The 25,451-nt window shown below is 46.8% G+C and overlaps 1 protein-coding gene and 1 long non-coding RNA gene across 2 annotated transcripts in view; both read right to left on the reverse strand.

Annotated features, from left to right (window-relative positions):
• Positions 1-25,451, reverse strand: part of LOC137532188 (uncharacterized) — a 231,512-nt gene that overhangs the window by 188,963 nt on the left and 17,098 nt on the right. The window lies entirely within an intron of this gene.
• On the reverse strand, positions 17,207-23,523 carry LOC137532360 (uncharacterized). The gene is made up of 2 exons (XM_068252775.1): positions 23,080-23,523; positions 17,207-17,831 (listed from the first exon to the last, which is right to left on the reverse strand). The coding sequence occupies exons 1-2, from the start codon at positions 23,521-23,523 to the stop codon at positions 17,607-17,609; spliced, it is 669 nt and encodes a 222-aa protein (XP_068108876.1). The 3' UTR covers positions 17,207-17,606.

The raw sequence follows: 25,451 nt of genomic DNA on the forward strand, positions 1-25,451 counted from the left end.
GCCGCCCTGTGCCAGGAAAAACCGATCATCGGTCCCCCGCAGCGACTGCGTTTTGATTTCGGCGACTCTGCAAGTTGATGGCCATTGCGACTGTAGGACCCTGCCCATGGGCGTCGCCGATCACGCTCAGTTTGTCCCGGCGCAGGCACAAGGCAGCTGCAGGGGGCCGGTAGAAGCCCAAGGTAACTTAACCTCCTGAGCGTTATGAGGAGGTTTTGATAGCCAGAGCGCCCCAGATTGAATCTAATAGGTTTACAGGCTGTATTATAAGTTACCTAGCACTAGGCTAGCTTTTTTTAGGTTACCGGCACCCTCCGATCCCCCCTGATCCCCCTAATAGAGCCGTTATATACATTACCCAGCCAGGATCCAGCGATCACGCAGCCTCCCCGCAAAGCTCCATTCTCTATGGGGAGGATCGTACATGACGTCATGCACAGACCCGATCCTCCCAATAGAGAGACCGGAGCTGTGTGTGTGGGGAGGCTGCGTGATCGCTGGATCATGGCTGGGTAATGTATATAGCGGCTCTATTGGGGGGATCGGGGGTGCTGACGACCTAAAAAAAACTAGCCTAGTCAGAGCCGGGACAAGGTCCTCCAGCACCCAAGGCTGAGACAGCAAAGTGCGCCACCCATCCCTCCCACCCCAGCCATTACACACTGATTGCTATTAGACTAATAGGTGCCCCAGGGCCCCCAACCTCCTCAGCACCTTAATATCTAGTTATCTGGCTTGCAGTCACTGTCATGTATCCCCTTTTCTTATTTCTTTCTGCTTTAAACACTGTTGGGAATGACAGCTGAATGAATTGTGCACACCCTCCTACACTGCGCCCTGAGGCTGGAGCCTCTCCAGCCTCTGCCTCGGCCCGGCCCTGAGCCTAGTGCTAGCTAACTTATAATACAGCCAGTAAACCTATTAGATTCACTCTGGGGGACACCTGAGGCCAGCAAAACCTCTGAAGCAGCATTCCGGACACAGTGTCGGGCATGCCGCTCAGGAGGGTAAACTCTTTTTGTTTGGCTTTAGGTTTCTTTTTAGGGTTCTGGCTCTGCACACAAGAAACCAGGGTTCAAATCTCGACTCTTCCTGTTCAGTAAGCCAGCACCTATTCAGACCTTGGGCAAGACCCCCTAATACTGCTACTATAGAGCAAGCATTAATGGCTGCAGTTCTTGCACTTTGAGTCCGCCAGGAGAAAATCGTGATATAAATGTTTTGTGTCTTGTCTTATAGCGTTCGGCGGTGACCAAGGTCAAACTTGGGGTGCCGAAAAATTAGCCTGAATTCCCCACACCCCACGATCCCATGCTTTTTACCTAGGATGACTTCAGTAGTTGCACTATAAACGTTTTCACAGTGAATATCAAATTACCTCTCATTGGTAAATAATCCTGCATTATTACTGCTACTATTTAGAATTGATGTAGCATCATCACCTGTTACTGATATTAGGAGGCACAAAAAGTGGCACTAGTCCACTTTAGGGGACCCAGCAGGAAACCTCATAGGGTACAGTTCTCCAATCACAACACCCTCTTATAGCACAAAGCATTGTGATTGGGCAAATAGTGTGGGCGAAGTTTACTACAGCCTATTGGAAACCTATCAGTTTGAGAAGGTGTCGTCCGCCCAATCATGTTATAGGAATTTCCCTATGAGGTTTCCTGCTGGGTTCCCTAAGTAGACTAGCGCCCAAATAGCTGCCTTTCATAGATATCTGAGGGAAACACATGGCTACTTATCCCCAATATCTGGGGCAAGAGATGGTCAATGAAATGCAAATAACTCTAATGGATGCAGACCTCATGGTGATTTTATGCAAGTTTTGGGGGCCCTGGCTCTGCCTTGTCCTAATCTGGCACTGCTATGAACCTATAAAGTCGAGGCAGAGGCAGCACTGGTAGAGGAAGAGGGGGAGGAGGAGGACGTTCACACTACAGTGGCTTGCAAAAGTATTCGGCCCCCTTGAAGTTTTCTACATTTTGTCATATTACTGCCACAAACATGAATCAATTTTATTGGAATTTCACGTGAAAGACCAATACAAAGTGGTGTACAAGTGAGAAGTGGAATGAAAATCATACATGATTCCAAACATTTTTTTACAAATCAATAACTGCAAAGTGGGGTGTGCATAATTATTCAGCCCCCTTTGGTCTGAGTGCAGTCATGTGCCCATAGACATTGCCTGATGAGTGCTAATGACTAAATAGAATGCACCTGTGTGTAATCTAATGTCAGGACAAATACATCTGCTCTGTGATGGCCTCAGAGGTTGTCTAAGAGAATATTGGGAGCAACAACACAGTGAAGTCCAAAGAACACACCAGACACGTCAGGGATAAAGTTATTGAGAAATTTAAAGCAGGCTTAGACTACAAAAAGATTTCCAAAGCCTTGAACATCCCATGTAGCACTGTTCAAGCGATCATTCAGAAATGGAAGGAGTATAGCACAACTGTAAACCTACCAAGACAAGGCCGTCCACCTAAACTCACAGGCCGAACAAGGAGAGCGCTGATCAGAAATGCAGGCAAGAGGCCCATGGTGACTCTGGACGAGCTGCAGAGATCTACAGCTCAGGCGGGAGACTCAGTCCATAGGACAACTATTAGTCATGCACTGCACAACGTTGGCCTTTATGGAAGAGTGACAAGAAGAAAGGCATTGTTAACAGAAAGCATAAGAAGTCCCGTTTGCAGTTTGCCACAAGCCATGTGGGGGACACAGCAACCATGTAAAAGAAGGTGCTCAGGTTGAATGAGACCAAAATGGAACTTTTTGGCCAAAATTCAAAACGCTATGTTTGGCAGAAAACTAACACTGCACATCACTCTGAACACACCATCCCCACTGTCAAATATGGTGGTAGCAGCATCATGCTCGGGGGGTGCATCTCTTCAGCAGGGACAGAAAAGCTGGTCAGAGTTGATGGGAAGATGGATGGAGCCAAATACAGGGCAAACTTGGAAGAAAACCTCTTGGAGTCTGCAAAAGGCTGGGGCGGAGGTTCACCTTCCAGGAGGACATAAACATAAAGCCAGGGCAACAATGGAATGGTTTAAAACAAAACATATCCATGTGTTAGAATGGCCCAGTCAAAGTCCAGATCTAAATCCAATCGAGAATCTGTTACAAGATCTGAAAACTGCTGTTCACAAACGCTGTCCATCTAATCTGACTGAGCTGGAGCTGTTTTGTAAAGAAGAATGGGCAAGGATTTCAGTCTCTAGATGTGCAAAGCTGGTAGAGACATACCCTAAAAGACTGGCAGCTGTAATTGCAGCAAAAGGTGGTTCTACAAAGTATTGACTCAGGGGGCCGAATAATTACGCACACCCCACTTTGCAGTTATTTATTTGTAAAAAATGTTTGGAATCATGTATGATTTTCGTTCCACTTCTCACATGTACACCACTTTGTATTTGTCTATCACGTGGAATTCCAATAACATTGATTCATGTTTGTGGCAATAATGTGACAAAATGTGGAAAACTTCAAGGGGGCCGAATACTTTTGCAAGCCACTGTAATAAGTACTGTGCATGGGTATCTGCAGAAACTTTTCTAAGGGGGTTTGCCAACCTTGGGGGATGATGACAGGTGCCTCCATTTTAGGTAGTGACTGTCCCCCATGTTTAGTGACAGGGACCCTGCCACCCCCTTTGTTTAGGTGGTGACAGGTAGCCCCCAGTCTGATGGTGACGTGGTACAGGTGGAGGAGTCACCCGGCCGCACAGTATTTATTTGTCGTCATCTTTTTGAACTATGCTAATACTCTCTCTGTCTCTCTCTCTCTCTCTCCCCCCCAACATCAGTGGCGTAGCAATACGGAGAGCATGAGGGCCCACCAAGTACAGTGGTTTGTTCTATATTGGTCCTGTCAGGGCTGGCGCTGCCATAGATGCAAAGGGGGCAATTGCCCCAGGGCCCCGGCCTCTGCAGGGAACCTGTGCCGCTGACCCTGCTAAATACTGCCTGCTCCCCTGCTCGCACTGCTCCCCGGGGCCCTTGCTAACAAGCCGCAGCATTAATTACTCACCTCTTCTGTGATATAGTAATGTGGTTGAGTAATACTACGGTATATTATGTGTAGGCCCCAGAAAAAGGATGGGGAAAACAAAACAAAAAAAAAACACACAAAAAAAGGGGGTGGGGGTGGGGGAGTGGGTACCCACTCCCCCTGCCCACCTTTTTTGTTTTGTTTTCCCCATCCTTTTTCTGGGGCCTACACATACTATACCGTAGTATTACTCAACCACATTATTATATCACAGAGCAGAGGTATGATTACTATCATGATTAGGGAATTTTATCTGTTTTTAATTGTTCTTAGTGTCAGTGTGGCAATATAAATGAAGGTTTTTCTATACTGCAATCTTTTGTTCAGCTTCATTATTTAGATACTAGATGGGTTTCTCTTATTTTTGGTAATGTATATAGCTTGCTATACCCAGTATCTGTGAGGTATTTCCTAGCTCTGTTTGTGCTGTGTTGCACTTGTATGATATCAAAGAAACAAACACAGAACATCTATATCTCGCTTTTCTCCTGGTGGACTCAAAGCGCCAGAGCTGCAGTAACTAGGACATGCTCTATAGGCAGTAGCAGTGTCAGGGAGACTTGCCCAAGGTCTCCTACCGAATAGGTGCTGGCTTACTGAACAGGCAGAGCCAAGATTCGAACCCTGGTCTCCTGTGTCGGAGGCAGAGCCCTTAACCAGTACACTATCCAGCCACTTGTTATCAAAGTGTACACAGTAATTACATAACATTGTGTTCTTATTATGATTATTCCCACAGAGGTGTCGAGGAGAGTTCAAGGCCTTGTGGAGCACCTTGAAGGGGTCAAGCTGTTCCTGAACGTGCTCCAAAAAAACTATGAACACCACATTGGACACAGCAAACAAGAATTTGCAACGCATAACTGATGATGCCAAAAAATATATCTAAGTTGGCCCCGACTCCCCTCGTGCTATGGGACAGTACTCGGCACTGATTTTATTGTGCTGTTTTTTATTTTAACTACGGTACCCTGCGTGTGTTAGGACATCACACTGCAATTTATATGTTTATTTCCTTTTTTTGAGAATTTTTTTTTATTTTTATACAAAGTTTACAACATGTCATGTTGGCCAAGTTTAATGGTTTTATTGTTAAAAAAAAACAAGCAAATACAGTGTTTAAAAATCATCGTAAGAGTACAGAGGCGCCAGCAGGATAAAAGTTAATAAAAGTTTTAAAATTTGCTGGGAGGCAGTGGTGGACTTACCTCCGGAAAGCAGACTCAAAATACTGTCTGAATTAAACAAATACATTTATTATTGGTACTCCAAAAGATGCAACGCGTTTCGCAGGCACAGCACGCTTCATCAGGCAATAAGATAGCGGACAAACAGTAGCTCGTCAGTAGCACGAGTAGCGCCTCTGACAGAGGCGCTATTTTTTGTTGTTTCCGGAGGTAAGTCCACCACTGCCTTCCAGCAAATTTTAAGACTTTTATAACCTTTTATCCTGCTGGCGCCTTTGTTCTCTTACGATAATTCTGTGTCCACCCCTGGTGGAGGGGTGACCTACCTACAATCATCATTCACTACACGTGTGATAAAGGATGTAAATTAAACAGCTCTATATGAAGAGTTATGAATATATTAAATAAGAAAATAAAAGCTGAAATGTGCAAAATATTCAATTCTTTATTTCTGGCAAAAAAACTTCACATATCAGAAACGTTAACACGGTGCCTACAAGTTCGTAACTCTAGTCCCAGGATTGTAAATGCATAAAATCACACAACTATCCCAAATAAGGATCTTGTGTCATGATATGGGATATTAATAAGAGCAATAGCACAGAGGAATGCAACCAATATGATTGATACATACAGGATTTCTAGCACTTCACAAGCATATTGAAAGATAAGATATCCACCTCACTATTCAGATGCTCTGTAACCAGATAGCCAGGGCAGAGATCACCCTCACTATTCAGATGTAACCAGAGAACAAGTTCATAAACGGTCTACCCCCATGATAACACATACCAGTCGGTGCAGGATCTAGGGAGCCAGTCCTTAAGCAAATACCATGAAGAAAGGATCCGCAAACCAGAATTGGCTTAGTGAAAAATGTCCATTCTTTATTAGAAAAATCCACATGACAGGAAATGTGCAATAAAATCACAGAATCGACTGACGCGTGTCGGGCTTACAATCTGCCCTTAGTCATAGTCCTATGACTAAGGGCAGATTGTAAGCCCGACACGCGTCAGTCGATTCTGTGATTTTATTGCACATTTCCTGTCATGTGGATTTTTCTAATAAAGAATGGACATTTTTCACTAAGCCAATTCTGGTTTGCGGATCCTTTCTTCATGTCAGATGTAACCAGATAGCCAGGGCAGAGATCACCCTCACTATTCAGATGTAACCAGATAGCCAGGGTAGAGATCACCCTCACTATTCAGATGTAACCAGATAGCCAGGGCAGAGATCCCCCTCACTATTCAGATGTAACCAGATAGCCAGGTCAGAGATCCCCCTCACTATTCAGATGTAACCAGATAGCCAGGGCAGAGATCCTCCTCACTATTCAGATGTAACCAGATAGCCAGGGCATAGATCCCCCTCACTATTCAGATGTAACCAGATAGCCAGGGCAGAGATCCCCCTCACTATTCAGATGTAACCAGATAGCCAGGGCAGAGATCCCCCTCACTATTCAGATGTAACCAGATAGCCAGGGCAGAGATCACCCTCACTATTCAGATGTAACCAGATAGCCAGGGCAGAGATCACCCTCACTATTCAGATGTAACCAGATAGCCAGGGCAGAGATCACCCTCACTATTCAGATGTAACCAGATAGCCAGGGTAGAGATCACCCTCACTATTCAGATGTAACCAGATAGCCAGGGCAGAGATCCCCCTCACTATTCAGATGTAACCAGATAGCCAGGTCAGAGATCCCCCTCACTATTCAGATGTAACCAGATAGCCAGGGCAGAGATCCTCCTCACTATTCAGATGTAACCAGATAGCCAGGGCATAGATCCCCCTCACTATTCAGATGTAACCAGATAGCCAGGGCAGAGATCCCCCTCACTATTCAGATGTAACCAGATAGCCAGGGCAGAGATCACCCTCACTATTCAGATGTAACCAGATAGCCAGGGTAGAGATCACCCTCACTATTCAGATGTAACCAGATAGCCAGGGCAGAGATCCCCCTCACTATTCAGATGTAACCAGATAGCCAGGTCAGAGATCCCCCTCACTATTCAGATGTAACCAGATAGCCAGGGCAGAGATCCTCCTCACTATTCAGATGTAACCAGATAGCCAGGGCATAGATCCCACTCACTATTCAGATGTAACCAGATAGCCAGGGCAGAGATCCCCCTCACTATTCAGATGTAACCAGATAGCCAGGTCAGAGATCCCCCTCACTATTCAGATGTAACCAGATAGCCAGGGCAGAGATCACCCTCACTATTCAGATGTAACCAGATAGCCAGGGCAGAGATCACCCTCACTATTCAGATGTAACCAGATAGCCAGGGCAGAGATCACCCTCACTATTCAGATGTAACCAGATAGCCAGGGTAGAGATCACCCTCACTATTCAGATGTAACCAGATAGCCAGGGCAGAGATCCCCCTCACTATTCAGATGTAACCAGATAGCCAGGTCAGAGATCCCCCTCACTATTCAGATGTAACCAGATAGCCAGGGCAGAGATCCTCCTCACTATTCAGATGTAACCAGATAGCCAGGGCAGAGATCCCCCTCACTATTCAGATGTAACCAGATAGCCAGGGCAGAGATCCCCCTCACTATTCAGATGTAACCAGATAGCCAGGTCAGAGATCCCCCTCACTATTCAGATGTAACCAGATAGCCAGGGCAGAGATCCCCCTCACTATTCAGATGTAACCAGATAGCCAGGGCAGAGATCCCCCTCACTATTCAGATGTAACCAGATAGCCAGGGCAGAGATCCACCTCACTATTCAGATGTAACCAGATAGCCAGGGCATAGATCACCCTCACTATTCAGATGTAACCAGATAGCCAGGGCAGAGATCCCCCTCACTATTCAGATGTAACCAGATAGCCAGGGCATAGATCACCCTCACTATTCAGATATAACCAGATAGCCAGGGCATAGATCCCCCTCACTATTCAGATGTAACCAGATAGCCAGGGCAGAGATCCCCCTCACTATTCAGATGTAACCAGATAGCCAGGGCATAGATCCCCCTCACTATTCAGATATAACCAGATAGCCAGGGCAGAGATCCCCCTCACTATTCAGATGTAACCAGATAGCCAGGTCAGAGATCCACCTCACTATTCAGATGTAACCAGATAGCCAGGGCAGAGATCACCCTCACTATTCAGATGTAACCAGATAGCCAGGGCATAGATCCCCCTCACTATTCAGATGTAACCAGATAGCCAGTGTAGAGATCCCCCTCACTATTCATATGTAACCAGATAGCCAGGGCAGAGATCCCCCTCACTATTCAGATGTAACCAGATAGCCAGGGCAGAGATCCCCCTCACTATTCAGATGTAACCAGATAGCCAGGTCAGAGATCCACCTCACTATTCAGATGTAACCAGATAGCCAGGCCAGAGATCCCCCTCACTATTCAGATGTAACCAGATAGCCAGGGCAGAGATCCCCCTCACTATTCAGATGTAACCAGATAGCCAGGGCAGGGATCCCCCTCACTATTCAGATGTAACCAGATAGCCAGGTCAGAGATCCAACTCACTATTCAGATGTAACCAGATAGCCAGGGCAGAGATCCCCCTCACTATTCAGATGTAACCAGATAGCCAGGTCAGAGATCCCGGAGCAGTGCTTTTCAGCGCTGCTAGATTTGGGCGCAGCCGGCGCCTCCATAGACTTCAATAGGAATCATTCCTATTGAAGCGCTCAGTGAGTAACGTCGGCTCCGTCAGAAGACAGAGCCGAAGTTGCTTAAAAACATAATAATTCGGCCTCCAGCAATCGCTGGAAGCCGAATTATTTCATTCCCCCACTATCCATGTCGGCCTGGAGGGGGAATAGTAATTAAATCGGCCCGGACTTGTGCAGAAGCAGGATCAGCCATATACCGCTGTATCCTGCGCCCAAGTCTACCGGCGCCGATTTCAAATGTACGCCAGAGATCCACCTCACTATTCAGATGTAACCAGATAGCCAGGCCAGAGATCCCCCTCACTAATTCAGATGTAACCAGATTAGTGTTGGGCGAACATCTAGATGTTCGGGTTCGGGCCGAACAGGCCGAACATGCCCGCGATGTTCGGGTGTTCGACCCGAACTCCGAACATAATGGAAGTCAATGGGGACCCGAACTTTTGTGGTTTGTAAAGCCTCCTTACATGCTACATACCCCAAATTTACAGGGTATGTGCACCTTGGGAGTGGGTACAAGAGGAAATTTTTTTTTAGCAAAAAGAGCTTATAGTTTTTGAGAAAATCGATTTTAAAGTTTCAAAGGGAAAACTGTCTTTTAAATGCGGGAAATGTCTGTTTTCTTTGCACAGGTAACATGCTTTTTGTCGGCATGCAGTCATAAATGTAATACATATAAGAGGTTCCAGGAAAAGGGACCGGTAATGCTAACCCAGCAGCAGCACACGTGATGGAACAGGAGGAGGGTGGCGCAGGAGGAGAAGGCCACGCTTTGAGACACAACAACCCAGGCCTTGCATGAGGACAAGAAGCGTGCGGATAGCATGCTTTGTACCACCATGCAGTCATAAATGTAATAAAGATAAGTGGTTCAACAAACAGGGACCACGCGGCAACGCTAACCCAGCAGCAGCACACGTGATGGAACAGGAGGAGGCGCAGGAGGAGAAGGCCACGCTTTGTGAGACACAACAACCCAGGCCTTGCATGAGGACAAAAAGCGTGCGGATAGCATGCTTTGTACCGCCATGTAGTCATAAATGTAATAAAGATAAGAGGTTCAATAAACAGGGACCACGCGGCAACGCTAACCCAGCAGCAGCAGCAGCAGCAGCACACGTGATGGAACAGGAGGAGGCGCAGGAGGAGAAGGCCACGCTTTGTGAGACACAACAACCCAGGCCTTGCATGAGGACAAAAAGCGTGCGGATAGCATGCTTTGTACCGCCATGTAGTCATAAATGTAATAAAGATAAGAGGTTCCATAAACAGGGACCGGCAACGGTAACCCAGCAGCAGCAGCAGCACACGTGATGGAACAGGAGGAGGCGCAGGAGGAGAAGGCCACGCTTTGTGAGACACAACAACCCAGGCCTTGCATGAGGACAAAAAGCGTGCGGATAGCATGCTTTGTACCGCCATGTAGTCATAAATGTAATAAAGATAAGAGGTTCCATAAACAGGGACCGGCAACGGTAACCCAGCAGCAGCAGCAGCAGCAGCAGCAGCACACGTGATGGAACAGGAGGAGGCGCAGGAGGAGAAGGCCACGCTTTGTGAGACACAACAACCCAGGCCTTGCATGAGGACAAAAAGCGTGTGGATATAGCAGCAATGCTTTTTGCCGCCATGCAGTCATAAATGTAATACAGATGAGAGGTTCAATAAACAGGGACCGGAAACGCTAAACCATCCCAGATGTTCATCGGTCATGTTACTTGGTTGGGGTCCAGGAGTGTTGCGTAGTCGTTTCCAATCCAGGATTGATTCATTTTAATTTGAGTCAGACGGTCTGCATTTTCTGTGGAGAGGCGGATACGCCGATCTGTGATGATGCCTCCGGCAGCACTGAAACAGCGTTCCGACATAACGCTGGCTGCCGGGCAAGCCAGCACCTCTATTGCGTACATTGCCAGTTCGTGCCAGGTGTCTAGCTTCATGCCCGGTTTCAGGTCCAGCGGTGCCAGCCACAAATCCGTCTGTTCCTTTATTCCCCTCCAAATTTCCTCCCCTGTGTGCTGCTTATCCCCAAGGCAGATCAGCTTCAGCAACGCTTGCTGACGCATGCCAACAGCTGTGCTGCACTGCTTCCACGATCCTACTGCTGCTGGTGCTGGGTTAGCATTTCCGGATGAGGTACAGCTTTGAGATGCGTTGGAGGAGAAGGAGTCAGAGAGGTAGGTGCTGCTGTTGTTATCCAGCTGTTTGCGGCGTGGGCAACACCCGCGCCGTAGCAGGTGAGGAATCGCTGCCAGGCTCCACAAGGTTCACCCAGTGCGCGGTAAGGGAGATGTATCGACCCTGGCCGAACGCACTCGTCCAGGTGTCAGTGGTGAGGTGAACCTTGCAGGCAACGGCATTCTTCAAGCTTCGGGTTATTTAGCTGACCACGTGCTCATGCAACTCAGGCACTGCAGAGCGCACAAAGTGGTAGCGGCTGGGAACCACGTAACGTGGGATGGCCACTGACATCATGCCCTTGAAGCTGTTTGTCTCCACCACTCGATATGGCAGCATTTCGCAGGCCAGAAGCTTGGCTATGCTGGCTGGCTGTTACTGCCACGGCCCGGGGGTCATTTGCTGGCAATTTCCTCTTGTGCTCAAACATCTCAGAGACAGACAACTCAACCGTAGCGCTGCACACCGAAGGGCTGTTGGTTGTTGTGTTTGATGAACACTGGGAGACCTCAAGAGCACTAGTCCGGAAAGTGACAGTGTCAGCATCGTCTGATGTTTGTGAATGTTGTGAACCACGCAATGGCTGGGCTACTGCTGCTGCTGAGGCGGGTCTGGTGGTGAGTCTGGTGAACCCAAGGGAGGCAGTGTTGCTGGTGGTACCCTGTCCTGCCGCGTTTGCCCACAGAGTGGGATGTTTGGATAGAATGTGGCGGCTCATGCTGGTGGTGGAGAGGTTGTTAATACTTTTCCCCCTGCTCAGGCGGGTCTTGCACACCTTGCAAATCGCCATGGTAACATCCTCAGTGCAGTCTTCAAAGAAAGCCCAGACTTTAACTGGCTGAGGACTCGGACCTCGTGCGTGATGTGCTGGTGCTGCTTAACCCACTGCTGGACGCTTGAGAGGTCATCCAAGTAATTATCTGGTCCTGTTCTTTTGGATCTGTGAGGGTTGTTGTCCTGGACAACATGGGCAGTATTGAGTGGGTTTTCTTGGGTGCTCCCCTGTGGCCTGTACGTGAACCGTCAGGGGAAACACCTCTTCCCTTGCCCCTCCCTCTTTCACCGGATTTCTTCCTCATTTCACTTATCCTTAAAGTACACGCTGACTGGCAGCAGTGCAGTGGCAGTACAGAAATGCTATACAGTGGTGGGTGAGCGGTGTACCACTATTGTCAGCAGTGACACAGAGCACAATGCTATACAGTGGCGGGTGAGCGGTGTACTACTGTTCCCAGCAGACACAGAGTGGAAGTAAACACAATGCTATATAGTGTGGCTGAGCCGTGTACACAGAGTGGCATTAAACACAATGCTATATAGTCTGCTATATAGTCACCCCGAACAGGGTGATGTTCTGCAGAACCCGAACAGTGGCAAACACTGTTCGCCCAACACTACTGGGAGGGAACGCAGATTTTAGTACCTAAACACACGATACAACATGTTTTCCGGGGTCGGACTCTGAGGCACATACAGATGGTCCCGATCATCATCCTCATCATACAACTCTTCTCCTGAGTCTGACCCACCCACCACCTCTGCCACCCCAACATCCCCAGACACAGACCCCTCATCGTCCTCAACATTAACTTGGGATGCTGGCCTGAGCCAGACCTCCTCCTCCACATCAGGCCCCATCATCTCCTCAATGGCAGCCCTCATTAATCGCTCTGGCGACGGACTGATGGACACAACGTTCTCCTCCGGGGAGGGCTGCTGCTGACCACTGGCTGCTGGGGTGGATGTTATAGCTTGCGTGGGGCGTTGGCTGTTGCTGTTGTTGGGAGTGCTGCTCACAGCGGAGGTCTCTGGGGAACTCATGTTGAGCTCATATAGTGGTTGACGGTGAGTGGAGTATTACTGATCCCAGCAATATACACACTGACTGGCAGAGTACGCAATGCTATATAGTGTGGCTGAGCGGTGTACACAGAGTGGCAGTAAACACAATGCTATATAGTCTGGCTGAGCGAGCGGTGTACTACTGTTCCCAGCAGAATCAGAGTGGCAGTAAACAATGGTATATAGTCTGGCTGAGCGGTGTACACAGAGTGTCAGTAAACAATGGTATATAGTCTGGCTGAGCGAGCGGTGTACTACTGTTCCCAGCAGAATCAGAGTGGCAGTAAACAATGGTATATAGTCTGGCTGAGCGGTGTACACAGAGTGTCAGTAAACAATGGTATATAGTCTGGCTGAGCGGTGTACACACAATGCTATATAGTCTGCTATATAGTGTCAGTAAACAATGGTATATAGTCTGGCTGAGCGAGCGGTGTACTACTGTTCCCAGCAGAATCAGAGTGGCAGTAAACAATGGTATATAGTCTGGCTGAGCGGTGTACACAGAGTGTCAGTAAACAATGGTATATAGTCTGGCTGAGCGAGCGGTGTACTACTGTTCCCAGCAGAATCAGAGTGGCAGTAAACAATGGTATATAGTCTGGCTGAGCGGTGTACACAGTGTCAGTAAACAATGGTATATAGTCTGGCTGAGCGGTGTACACACAATGCTATATAGTCTGCTATATAGTGTCAGTAAACAATGGTATATAGTCTGGCTGAGCGAGCGGTGTACTACTGTTCCCAGCAGAATCAGAGTGGCAGTAAACAATGGTATATAGTCTGGCTGAGCGGTGTACACAGAGTGTCAGTAAACAATGGTATATAGTCTGGCTGAGCGAGCGGTGTACTACTGTTCCCAGCAGAATCAGAGTGGCAGTAAACAATGGTATATAGTCTGGCTGAGCGGTGTACACAGAGTGTCAGTAAACAATGGTATATAGTCTGGCTGAGCGGTGTACACACAATGCTATATAGTCTGCTATATAGTGTCAGTAAACAATGGTATATAGTCTGGCTGAGCGAGCGGTGTACTACTGTTCCCAGCAGAATCAGAGTGGCAGTAAACAATGGTATATAGTCTGGCTGAGCGGTGTACACAGAGTGTCAGTAAACAATGGTATATAGTCTGGCTGAGCGAGCGGTGTACTACTGTTCCCAGCAGAATCAGAGTGGCAGTAAACAATGGTATATAGTCTGGCTGAGCGGTGTACACAGAGTGTCAGTAAACAATGGTATATAGTCTGGCTGAGCGAGCGGTGTACTACTGTTCCCAGCAGAATCAGAGTGGCAGTAAACAATGGTATATAGTCTGGCTGAGCGGTGTACACAGAGTGTCAGTAAACAATGGTATATAGTCTGGCTGAGCGGTGTACACACAATGCTATATAGTCTGCTATATAGTGTCAGTAAACAATGCTATATAGTGTGGCTGAACGAGCGGTGTACTACTGTTCCCAGCAGACACAGAACAGTACACAGAATGCTATATAGTGTGGCTGAACGAGCGGTGTACTACTGTTCCCAGCAGACACAGAACAGTACACAGAATGCTATATAGTGTGGCTGAACGAGCGGTGTACTACTGTTCCCAGCAGACACAGAACAGTACACAGAATGCTATATAGTGTGGCTGAACGAGCGGTGTACCACTGTTCCCAGCAGACACAGAACAGTACACAGAATGCTATATAGTGTGGCTGAACGAGCGGTGTACTACTGTTCCCAGCAGACACAGAACAGTACACAGAATGCTATATAGTGTGGCTGAACGAGCGGTGTACTACTGTTCCCAGCAGACACAGAACAGTACACAGAATGCTATATAGTGTGGCTGAACGAGCGGTGTACTACTGTTCCCAGCAGACACAGAACAGTACACAGAATGCTATATAGTGTGGCTGAACGAGCGGTGTACCACTGTTCCCAGCAGACACAGAACAGTACACAGAATGCTATATAGTGTGGCTGAACGAGCGGTGTACTACTGTTCCCAGCAGACACAGAACAGTACACAGAATGCTATATAGTGTGGCTGAACGAGCGGTGTACTACTGTTCCCAGCAGACACAGAACAGTACACAGAATGCTATATAGTGTGGCTGAACGAGCGGTGTACTACTGTTCCCAGCAGACACAGAACAGTACACAGAATGCTATATAGTGTGGCTGAACGAGCGGTGTACCACTGTTCCCAGCAGACACAGAACAGTACACAGAATGCTATATAGTGTGGCTGAACGAGCGGTGTACTACTGTTCCCAGCAGTGACACACAATGACTGGGGGGGACCCTGGCTAGCGTGGCTGGAGCGCGAACTACCCTGCCTGCCTACCCAAAGCTAAACCCACAGACAAATGGCGGCGATATGACGTGGTTCGGGTATTTATTTACCCGAACCACGTGACAGTTCGGCCAATCAGAGCGCGTTCGGGTCCGAACCACGTGACCCGTTCGGCCAATCACAGCGCTAGCCGAACGTTCGGGGAACGTTCGGCCATGCGCTCTTAGTTCGGCCATATGGCCGAACGGTTTGGCCGAGCACCGTCAGGTGTTCGGCCGAACTCGAACATCACCCGAACAGGGTGATGTTCTGCAGAACCCGAACAGTGGCGAACACTGTTCGCCCAACACTAAACCAGATAGCCAGGGCAGAGATCCCCCTCACTATTCAGATGTAACCAGATAGCCAGGGCAGGGATCCCCCTCACTATTCAGATGTAACCAGATAGCCAGGTCAGAGATCCAACTCACTATTCAGATGTAACCAGATAGCCAGGGCAGAGATCCCCCTCACTATTCAGATGTAACCAGATAGCCAGGGCAGAGATCCCCCTCACTATTCAGATGTAACCAGATAGCCAGGGCAGAGATCCCCTTCACTATTCAGATGTAACCAGATAGCCAGGACAGAGATCCCCCTCACTATGCAGATGTAACCAGATAGCCAGGGCAGAGATCCCGCTCACTATTCATATGTAACCAGAAAGCCAGGGCAGAGATCACCCTCACTATTCAGATGTAACCAGATAGCCAGGGCAGAGATCCCGCTCACTATTCATATGTAACCAGAAAGCCAGGGCAGAGATCCCCCTCACTATTCAGATGTAACCAGACAGCCATGGTAGAGATCCCCCTCACTATTCAGATGTAACCAGATAGCCAGGGCATAGATCCCCCTCACTATTCAGATGTAACCAGATAGCCAGGGCAGAGATCCCCCTCACTATTCATATGTAACCAGATAGCCAGGGCATAGATCCCCCTCACTATTCAGATGTAACCAGGATAGCCAGGGCAGAGATCCCGCTCACTATTCATATGTAACCAGAAAGCCAGGGCAGAGATCACCCTCACTATTCAGATGTAACCAGATAGCCAGGGCAGAGATCCCGCTCACTATTCATATGTAACCAGAAAGCCAGGGCAGAGATCCCCCTCACTATTCAGATGTAACCAGACAGCCATGGTAGAGATCCCCCTCACTATTCAGATGTAACCAGATAGCCAGGGCAGAGATCCCCCTCACTATTCATATGTAACCAGATAGCCAGGGCATAGATCCCCCTCACTATTCAGATGTAACCAGGATAGCCAGGGCAGAGATCCCCCTCACTATTGAGATGTAACCAGATAGCCAGGGCAGAGATCCCCCTCACTATTGAGATGTAACCAGATAGCCAGGGCAGAGATCCCCCTCACTATTGAGATGTAACCAGATAGCCAGGGTAGAGATCCTTGTCTCAGTCTTCCTCAACTTTAAAGTAATTATTTGCTGAGCTGGTAGTTTTATGTTGTTGTGCTGCTGAGGAAGTTCAGCGTGAGGCAAAGCTGCAGAGTGTGATGTGATGCATGTATTTGTGCTCTCTGCAAAGACTCTGGGCAGTGAAACAGTTAACTGCAACTCTCCTGCTCTGTGAAGAGGTCGGGACATTTGACCATTGCCCCGTGATGCCGTGATAGAGCCTGCAAATCGTTAGTGTCACGGCGAAACCGTGACACTTGGCCGGTCTGCAGGTATACCAAGACAAATTGCACTGCAAATCAAACACTGTACAAGATATGCAAATAACGGTGGAGCACAATACATTTATTTAAAAAATAAACCTGTATAACAAAAAAAAGCACATGGTGATCAAAGTTCAGTGTACAAACACGTTTTCAAAAAACAACAGTATAACATAAGCAAATTTCCAAAACATTAAACAATCCAAAACATTTCAAAAACATTAAAAAAGAGCATCCTCCACGTGTCCTACAAATCAAATGTCTTAAAGATTGGCATGAGTGTTATAAGTCCTATCATCTGGTTTTGGAGAGGCACTTCTAGTTAACGCTTCATCATTCCAATACTGAGGCTGGTCTGGGTAGTGCAGAGGAGGCCCAACCCTGCCTGACGGCAACTGTCCCGCTGCCTCATATGGAGTGATAGGCCAGTGAGGGGGGTGATGCAACGTTGGATGTACAGCCGGAGGAGGGACATGGTAGGGTGTACTGTCGCTGGAAGAGGTCCAAGGCTGACTATAGGGCATAGAAGGAGCGGGGGGAACAGGGGTGAAATCGTGACTAAGCAGCTTCATGTGTCCCAGCAAGACGATTTCTTGCCATTTCAGTCGGGCTATCACAGCCTGTTCCGGGTCCAGTCTACGTAGTTCAGCTGCCGCGCTTTTTCCAAAAAAGGTCAAACTGGTCGTCCTCTCGCTGTAACAGCTGCATAGCCCGGGCCATAGCCTGCTCCTTCTCCGGTGACACATCATCAGTCCATTCTCGGGATGATGCTCTGTAGTCCGGCACCACAGGCATGGAGGTAGTTGGTCTGCTGGAAGTTGAAGGGGTGCTGGTGACCTGTTCAGGTTCCCAGGCAAGGCAAGTTTCTTCCTGCGGAGAAAAAAAAAAGAAACATTGTGACTCTTGTGAAGTCAGGGGCTGTACGTATACTTAAATGCAAACATAAATTAGGCATTAGCCACATCTTCACGCTATGTTCACAGCAATGCAGAAATTGCCAATGATAAATGGGCACCTAGCGCACTGTTCTACTTCCTAGTTTGTATAGGAAACAATCTTGTGCAACATCCAAGCCAACGAATAATGGCATCAGCAGATACCATGAGCAAAGCAGCAGTAGAGTAAGCAGCAGCAAGCATTCTCGTGCAGGACACGGTAAAGGACCACTGTCGTGAAAATCTTACAATTAAAAATGTATGAAAACACATACAGATAAGAAGTATGTTTCTTCTAAATTACTAACTTATGTTTTTCTAAATTATAAATTACTTTTCTTCAATGTTGCTATCTCTGACTGTAGGGTAGTAGGAATCTGACAATACTGACAGGATTTGCCCGAGTCCATCTCCTCATGGGGGATTCTCAGCATGGCGCTTATTCTTTAAAAAGACACGCCTTGAAAAAGATGATTAGAAAATGCTAGGCAGCCTCCCTGTTCGCTGCACACTATGTGGGCAGTTGGATGGAGCAACTGCCATTCAGTAAGTGCTTTTGAAAATTAACAAAAACCCTGAGAATCACACATGAAGAGATGGTCTAGTCCAAAACCTGTCAGTTCTGTCACATTTCTACTACTTACTGTAAGTGACAGCAACATAGGAGAAAAGTCATTTATGGCTCATTTAACTCTGGAAAAACCATACTCCTTATTTGTATATGTTAACATGCATTTTAAATTTTAAGATTTACAGGAAGTTGCCCTTTTAAAGAGACTCTGAAGTCTCAGAAAAAAAACGCCGCATTCCCGCCTCTCTAAATCCCCCCAAACTCCCCGGGGGGCAATCCGGGGAGCGCTTCTGTGTGAGGCAGAGCTATGAGCTGCAGCTCTGCCTCACACGCGTCAGTCAGCAGCGGATCGCCGCCTCCCCCCGCCCCTCTCAGTCTTCCTTCGCTGAGAGGGGCGGGGAGAGGCAGAGATCCGCCTCTGACAGATGCTTGTGAGGCAGAGCTGCAGCTCATAGCTCTGCCTCACACGGAAGCGCACAGGGCAGCAAAATCCACGACCAAGAAAGTCGTGGATTTTGCAGGTAAGAGGGAGGGCGCGTTAGGGGGGATTTAGATAGTTTAAAGCGGCGGGGATGCGACGGTTTAGTTAGGGCTAAGGCATTCATCATAATCTATATATATAAAATCGGATGTATGTGTGTGTGTGTGTGTGTGTGTGTATGTGTGTGTGTGTGTGTGTATGTGCCGCGATCACGCAAAAACGGCTTGACCGATTTGAACAAAACTTGGTATGCAGATCCCTTACTACCTGGGATGATACGTTCTGGGGGTCTCGCGTCCCCCCTGCACACCTGGGCGGAGCTACAAACAGCAAATCAGATTCCACCCATTCATGTCAATGGAAAAAATGTAAAAGGCTGCCATTCTCACAGTAATCAAGCCAGAGTCCCCACACTTGGCACAGTTGGTCACTTGGTGACCGAGGTTACAATTCCAGGAAAAGTGGGCGGAGCATAAAACAGCCAATCCAATTTCAGCCATTCTTTTTAAATGGGAAAATCTCAACTGCAGCCATTCTTACACTCGCAGGGTTTTCAAACTTGGCACACTTGGTCACTGGGTGACTGGGATTAATATTCAGGAAAGTGGGTGGAGCCTACAACAGCCAATCAAAATTCACCTATTGATTTTCAAGGGGAATATTTAAACTGCTGCTATTCTTACACTTTTTAATGGCAGAGACTTCAAACTTGCTACAGTCGGTCATTGGGTGACTGGGGTCCAAATTCACTAAAGGGGCGGGGCCACATACAGCCAATCAGATTTCCTTGGTGGATAAATTGCTTCCATTTACACAAATTTGATGTCAGGAACCTGACAGCTCACAAACATGGTCATTGAGTGACTGTGCGTCAAGGTTACAAAAAAGTGGGCGGAGCCAAAACAGCTTTTACAGGGAAAATATAAACTGCAGCCATTCTTACACCGTTAATGGCAGGGTTCTCAAACTTTGCACAGTTGGTCATTGGGTGACAGATTAAGATTTTGGAAGGTGGGTGGAGCCTACAACAGCCAATAAAAATTCACCTTTTGATTTTCAAAGGGAATATTTCATCTGCTACCATTCTTTTATACTGGTAATAGCAGATGCCTCAAACCTGGTACAGTTGGTCACTGGGTGACTAGGGTCCAAATTCAGGAAGGGGGCAGAGCCACAAACAGCCAGATTTGTTTATTTTTCAATGGGTATATAGAAAGTATTGATACCAAGGACCCCAAAGCTGATAAACTTGATAATTGAGTGACTGTATGTCAAGGTTAGAAAAAGTGGGCAGTGCCAACAACTTTATTTTTTACATTGCAGGGTTCCCAAACTTTACACAATTGGCCACTGTGTGACTGGGATGAATATTCAGAAATGTGGGTGGAGCCTACAACAGCCAATCAAAATGTACCTATTGATTTTCAAGGGGAATATTCACATTGCTACCATTCTTACACTGTTAGTGGCATAGGCCTCAAACCTGATACAGTCAGTCATTGGGTGACTGGGGTCCAAATTCATTAAAGGGGTGGAGCCACAAACAGCCAATCAGATTTGTTAGATTGATTTCAGCCATTCTGCTATTGGCAGGGTTCTCAAACGTGACACAGTTGGCCACTGGGTGACTGGGACTAATATTCAGAAAAGTGGGTGGAGCCTACAGCAGCCATTTAAAATTCACCTTTTGATTTTCAAGGGGAATATTTACATTGCTGCCATTCATGCACTCTTAATAGCAGAGGCCTAACATCTGCTACAGTCAGTCACTGGGAGACTGGGGTTTAAATTCTGAAGGGAGCGGGCCAAAAACAGCCAATCAGATTTGTTTAATTTCAATGGTAAAATGCAACTTATTGATGCCAAAGACCCCAAAGCTCATAAACTTGGTCATTAAGTGACTGTATGTCAAGGTTAGAAATAGTGGGCGGAGCCAAAAACAACTAACTTTTTACATGGGGAAATGTAAACTGCAGCTTTTCTTACACTGTTAATGGCAGGGTTCTCAAACTTCACACAGTTGGTCACTGGGTGACTAGGATTAATATTTGGAAATGTAGGTGGAGCCTACAACAGCCAATCAAAATTCACCTATCGATTTTCAAGGGGAATATTGAAACTGCGGCCATTCTCACACTGTTAATAGCAGAGGCCTCAAACCTGCTACAGTCGGTCGTTAAGTGTTTGGGGTTCGAATTCAGTAAAGGGGCGGAGCCAAAAACAGCCAGATTTCTTTGCTGGATAAACTGCTTCATTAGCACAATTTTGATGCCAGGAACCCAAAAGCTCACAAACTTGGTCATTGAGTAGTGACTGTGTGTCAAGGTTACAAAAAGTGGGTGGAGTTAAAAACAGATTTTTTTGGGAAATTGTAAACTGCAGCCCTTCTTCACTGTTAATGGCAGGGTTCTCAAACTTAGCATAGCTGGTTACTGGGTGACTGGGATTAATATTCAGAAAAGTGGGTGGAGCCTAAACATGCCAATCAAAAATCACATGTCACTTTTCAAGGAGAATATTAAAATTGCTGCCATTCTTGCACTGTTAATGGCACAAGCCTCAAACCTGGTACAGTTGGTCATTGGGTCACTGGGGTTCAAATTCAGAAAAGGGGACAGAGCCACAAACAGTGAATCAGATTTGTTTCATTTCATGGGAAAATACAAATTATTGATGCCAAGGACCCCAAAACTCACAAACTTGGGCATTGAGTAGTGACTTTGTGTCCAGGTTACAAAAAGTGGGCGGAGCCAAAAACAATTTTCACTGGGAAAGTGTAAACTGCAGCCTTTCTTACACTGTTTATTTCAGGGTTCCCAAACTTTGCCCAGATGGTCACTGAGTGACTGAGATTAATATTCAGGGAAGTGGGTGGAGCCCATAATAGCCAATCAAAATTCACCTGTTGATTTACAAGTGTAATATTTAAATTGCTACCATTTTTACACTGTTAATAGCAGATGCCTCAAACCTGCTACAGTTGGTCATTGGGTGACTGGGGTTCAAATGCTGGAGAGGGGCGGAGCCACAAACAGCCTATCTGATTTGTTTAATTTCTATGGGAATATACAAATTATTGATGCCAAGGACACCAAAGCTCACAAACTTGGTCATTGAGTGTTTGTGTGTTAGGGTTAGAAAGTGGGCGGAGCCAACACCAGTCAAATACATACCCGGGCAACGCCGGGTCATCAGTGGGTGGAGACAAATACAAATTTCACTGGGAAAATGTAAACTGCAGCCATTCTTACACTGTTAAGCGCAGGGTTTTTAAACTTTGCACTGTTGGTCATTGGGTGACTGGGATTAATATTCAGAAAAGTGGGTGGAGCCTACAAAAGTGAATCAAACTTCACCTGTTGCTTTTCAAGGGGAATATTTAATTGCTACCATTCTTGAACTGTTAATGGCACAGGCCTCAAACATGGTACAGTTGGTTATTGGGTGACTGGGGTTCAAATTCAGAAAAGGGGGTGGAGCCACACACAGCCAATCAGATTTGTTTCATTTCAATGCTGATTATTGATACCAAAGACCGCAAAGCTCACAAACTTGGTCATTGAGTGTTTGTGTGTTAGGGTTAGAAAACGTAGGCGGAGCCAACACCAGCCAAATACATACCCGGGCAACGCCGGGCAATCAGCTAGTTATTAAATAAAAATACGTTTTTTTAGAGACTTCAGTGTCTCTTTAAGGGAAGTGGGATTAGCGCATGTTATTAGAGAAGTGGTGATGTCAGGGAGGCCATGCAGACTACTTATCAAGTAACCTAACAACCCCAGAGCATTTTCTACATTTAGGGGCTGCCGAATAAATAGCCAGGCAGAGGTATCCCCGGTATACACAGCTAGGCACGGGTGTGCACCGTATAGGCAGCAGCCATTACTCACCTCCCCTGCTCCATGGTTGATCAGCAAGGGAAGAAGACATATGACATATTTATCCCCCCTCCTACCGGATGCACGCAATCGCATCGGGAGTGCTAAAGGCGGGCAGTGTTAATCCTACGCAGCGTCAGGCTGTAGGCAGCCACAAGTGCAGCGCAGGATTTGTACTCAGCGGTCCCCATGAAGATGAAACCCCACGAAAAATGGAACACAACTTTCAGCTGCAAACACAAATGGACATTACCTGTACAGCTACTTGCAAATGTTCACCTTGCTCCGGCATCTCGAGCCCGTCTTCCTTGTCTTTGTTGTCTAGTCCATCTTTTTTGTGTATAGTAGACACTGACCTTCTGGGCTCCACTTCATCCACCGTGAACTCCAGCAGTCGAAAATACCATACAGTATTTGCGTACACCTCCGCAGCCCCAGCACCCGACCTTTTCAGAGCCATGACTTTGTTCAAGTGACGTCTGTGACCTGCGAGCAAGCTCTGAATTTTCCTTTTCACCGTCTTCACTGTGGCGGCAGGATGAACAGTGCGGTAAAAATCTACAAGCTCTTCATAAGCCCTATTCGACATTTCCCTGTCGGAATGCTCTGGAGAGCTGTATTTCCACAGGCACGGGTGGCGACGGTATAGCGCTATGAAATTTGTGATGAATTCACGCTTCCCCTGCTTTGCATCCATGTCCACTGTTGAGAAAAAAGATAATATAGTCAATAAAAACAATACAGTCAAATATCATAAATACACATGATAATGATACAGTCAAAGAGCATAACAACAGATGATGCTGCTAGCACGCACTGGCATTCATAGCAATAATGCACTTAAAGAGAACCTGAACTGAAAATAAGAAGTCAAAATAACCATACTTACCTCCCGTGTAATCTACTGCTCAATCTCTTTCTCCTATCCTTTGTCCTGTTTGTCCACTGTGATCAATGGAATTCTCCATCCTCCATTTTTAAAATGGCCATTACCCCATAACAGCATCCTGGTCAGCACACTGTTAAACTGTAATATCACCCACTTGAGCCATAGGGAAACATTGACATCACCTTGCACATTCAGTTGTAACTGACAACTGCTGATATATAACTGACAGCAACTGGTATATATCAGTTCTGACAAAATATTGTCAGAACTGGAAGGGATCACTGTAAGAAGAAAATGGTGAGCTTCTGAGAGGAACTTACGGTGTGGTTACTATGTAATATTAATTTGCAGCTACATCATGTGTTTATTTTAAATATTTGTACTCACTTCAGTTTCCCTTTAAGTCCCACAAAAAATGCCTGAAAATGTCCACTGTTTCAACACGACATTACATGAATCACTCAGGACAAGCCCCGCCTATAATACTACACATTAATTACAACACAGCAACTCCAAAATCTTTTTTTCCAAAACAACAATGTGAAAAGCAAGCACTCTACTCACACACAACAGTTCTGAATTACAAGACTATTACTATTAAACAAAAAAAATGTTCTTACCTTGTAGAGGATAGTGACAGGAAGCGTTCAGAACAAGACTTCCACACAACAACAGGCTTGTGAAATGAACTCAGCTGTACTGTTGGTCCAATTCCAAGTTCCCTTTTATACTGGTGGTGATGTGTATAGGTGTGTTTAGGTGTCTGGCTTGAATACACATTCAGATCTGCTTGGTATGCACAGCCAGCAGAACCATTGTGTTGACACACGAATATAATTACACAATGACACTTTCAAAACAATGTCACTTTGAAATTAATGAAACCTTTCTTTTGTTTTGCTTTGAAATACTTATGTCCCCTATGGTCAGACAACAGAACCATTGTCTTGATAGACACCTGTATTTACACAATGAAACTTTTAAAACAATGAAAGTACACTGTGAAAGTACACACAACAGTTGTAGTTAAAGAGAACCCGAGGTGGGTTTGAAGAATATTATCTGCATACAGAGGCTGGATCTGCCTGTACAGCCCAGCCTCTTTTGCTATCCCAAAGATCCCCCTGCACTCTGCAATCCCTCATAAATCACAGCCACGCTGCTGACAAACAGCTTGTCAGAGCTGGCTGTGTTTATCTCTATAGAGTCAGTCTGCTGCTCTCCCCGCCTCCTGCAGAACTCCAGTCCCCGCCTGCATCCCTTCCCTCCCTGCTGATTGGCGGGAAGGGACGGGGGCAGGGACCGGAGCTATGCAGGAGGCGGGGGAGCAGCTGAGACTGACACTACAGATGTAAACACAGCCTCACAGCATGGCTGTGATTTATGAGGGATTGCAGAGTGCAGGGGGACCTTAGTGGGGTTTGGGATAGCAACAGAGGCTGGGCTGTATAGGCAGATCCAGCCTCTGTATGCAGATAACATTCTTTAAACACACCTCGGGTTCTCTTTAAAGAGATTCTGTAAGATCAAAAAGTTCCCCTGGGGGGTACTCACCTCGGGAGGGGGAAGTCTCAGGATCCTAATGAGGCTTCCCACGCCATCCTCTGTCCCACGGGGGTCTTGCTGCAGCCCTCCGAACAGCGGCCCGACAGATCCGACAGCTTGTTTAATATTTACCTTCCCGGCTCCTGCGCAGGCGCTGTGGCTGCTTTCGGCTCCGTAGTAGACGGAAATAC

This window comes from Hyperolius riggenbachi, chromosome 9 (assembly GCF_040937935.1).
Source record: "Hyperolius riggenbachi isolate aHypRig1 chromosome 9, aHypRig1.pri, whole genome shotgun sequence".
NCBI lineage: Eukaryota > Metazoa > Chordata > Amphibia > Anura > Hyperoliidae > Hyperolius > Hyperolius riggenbachi.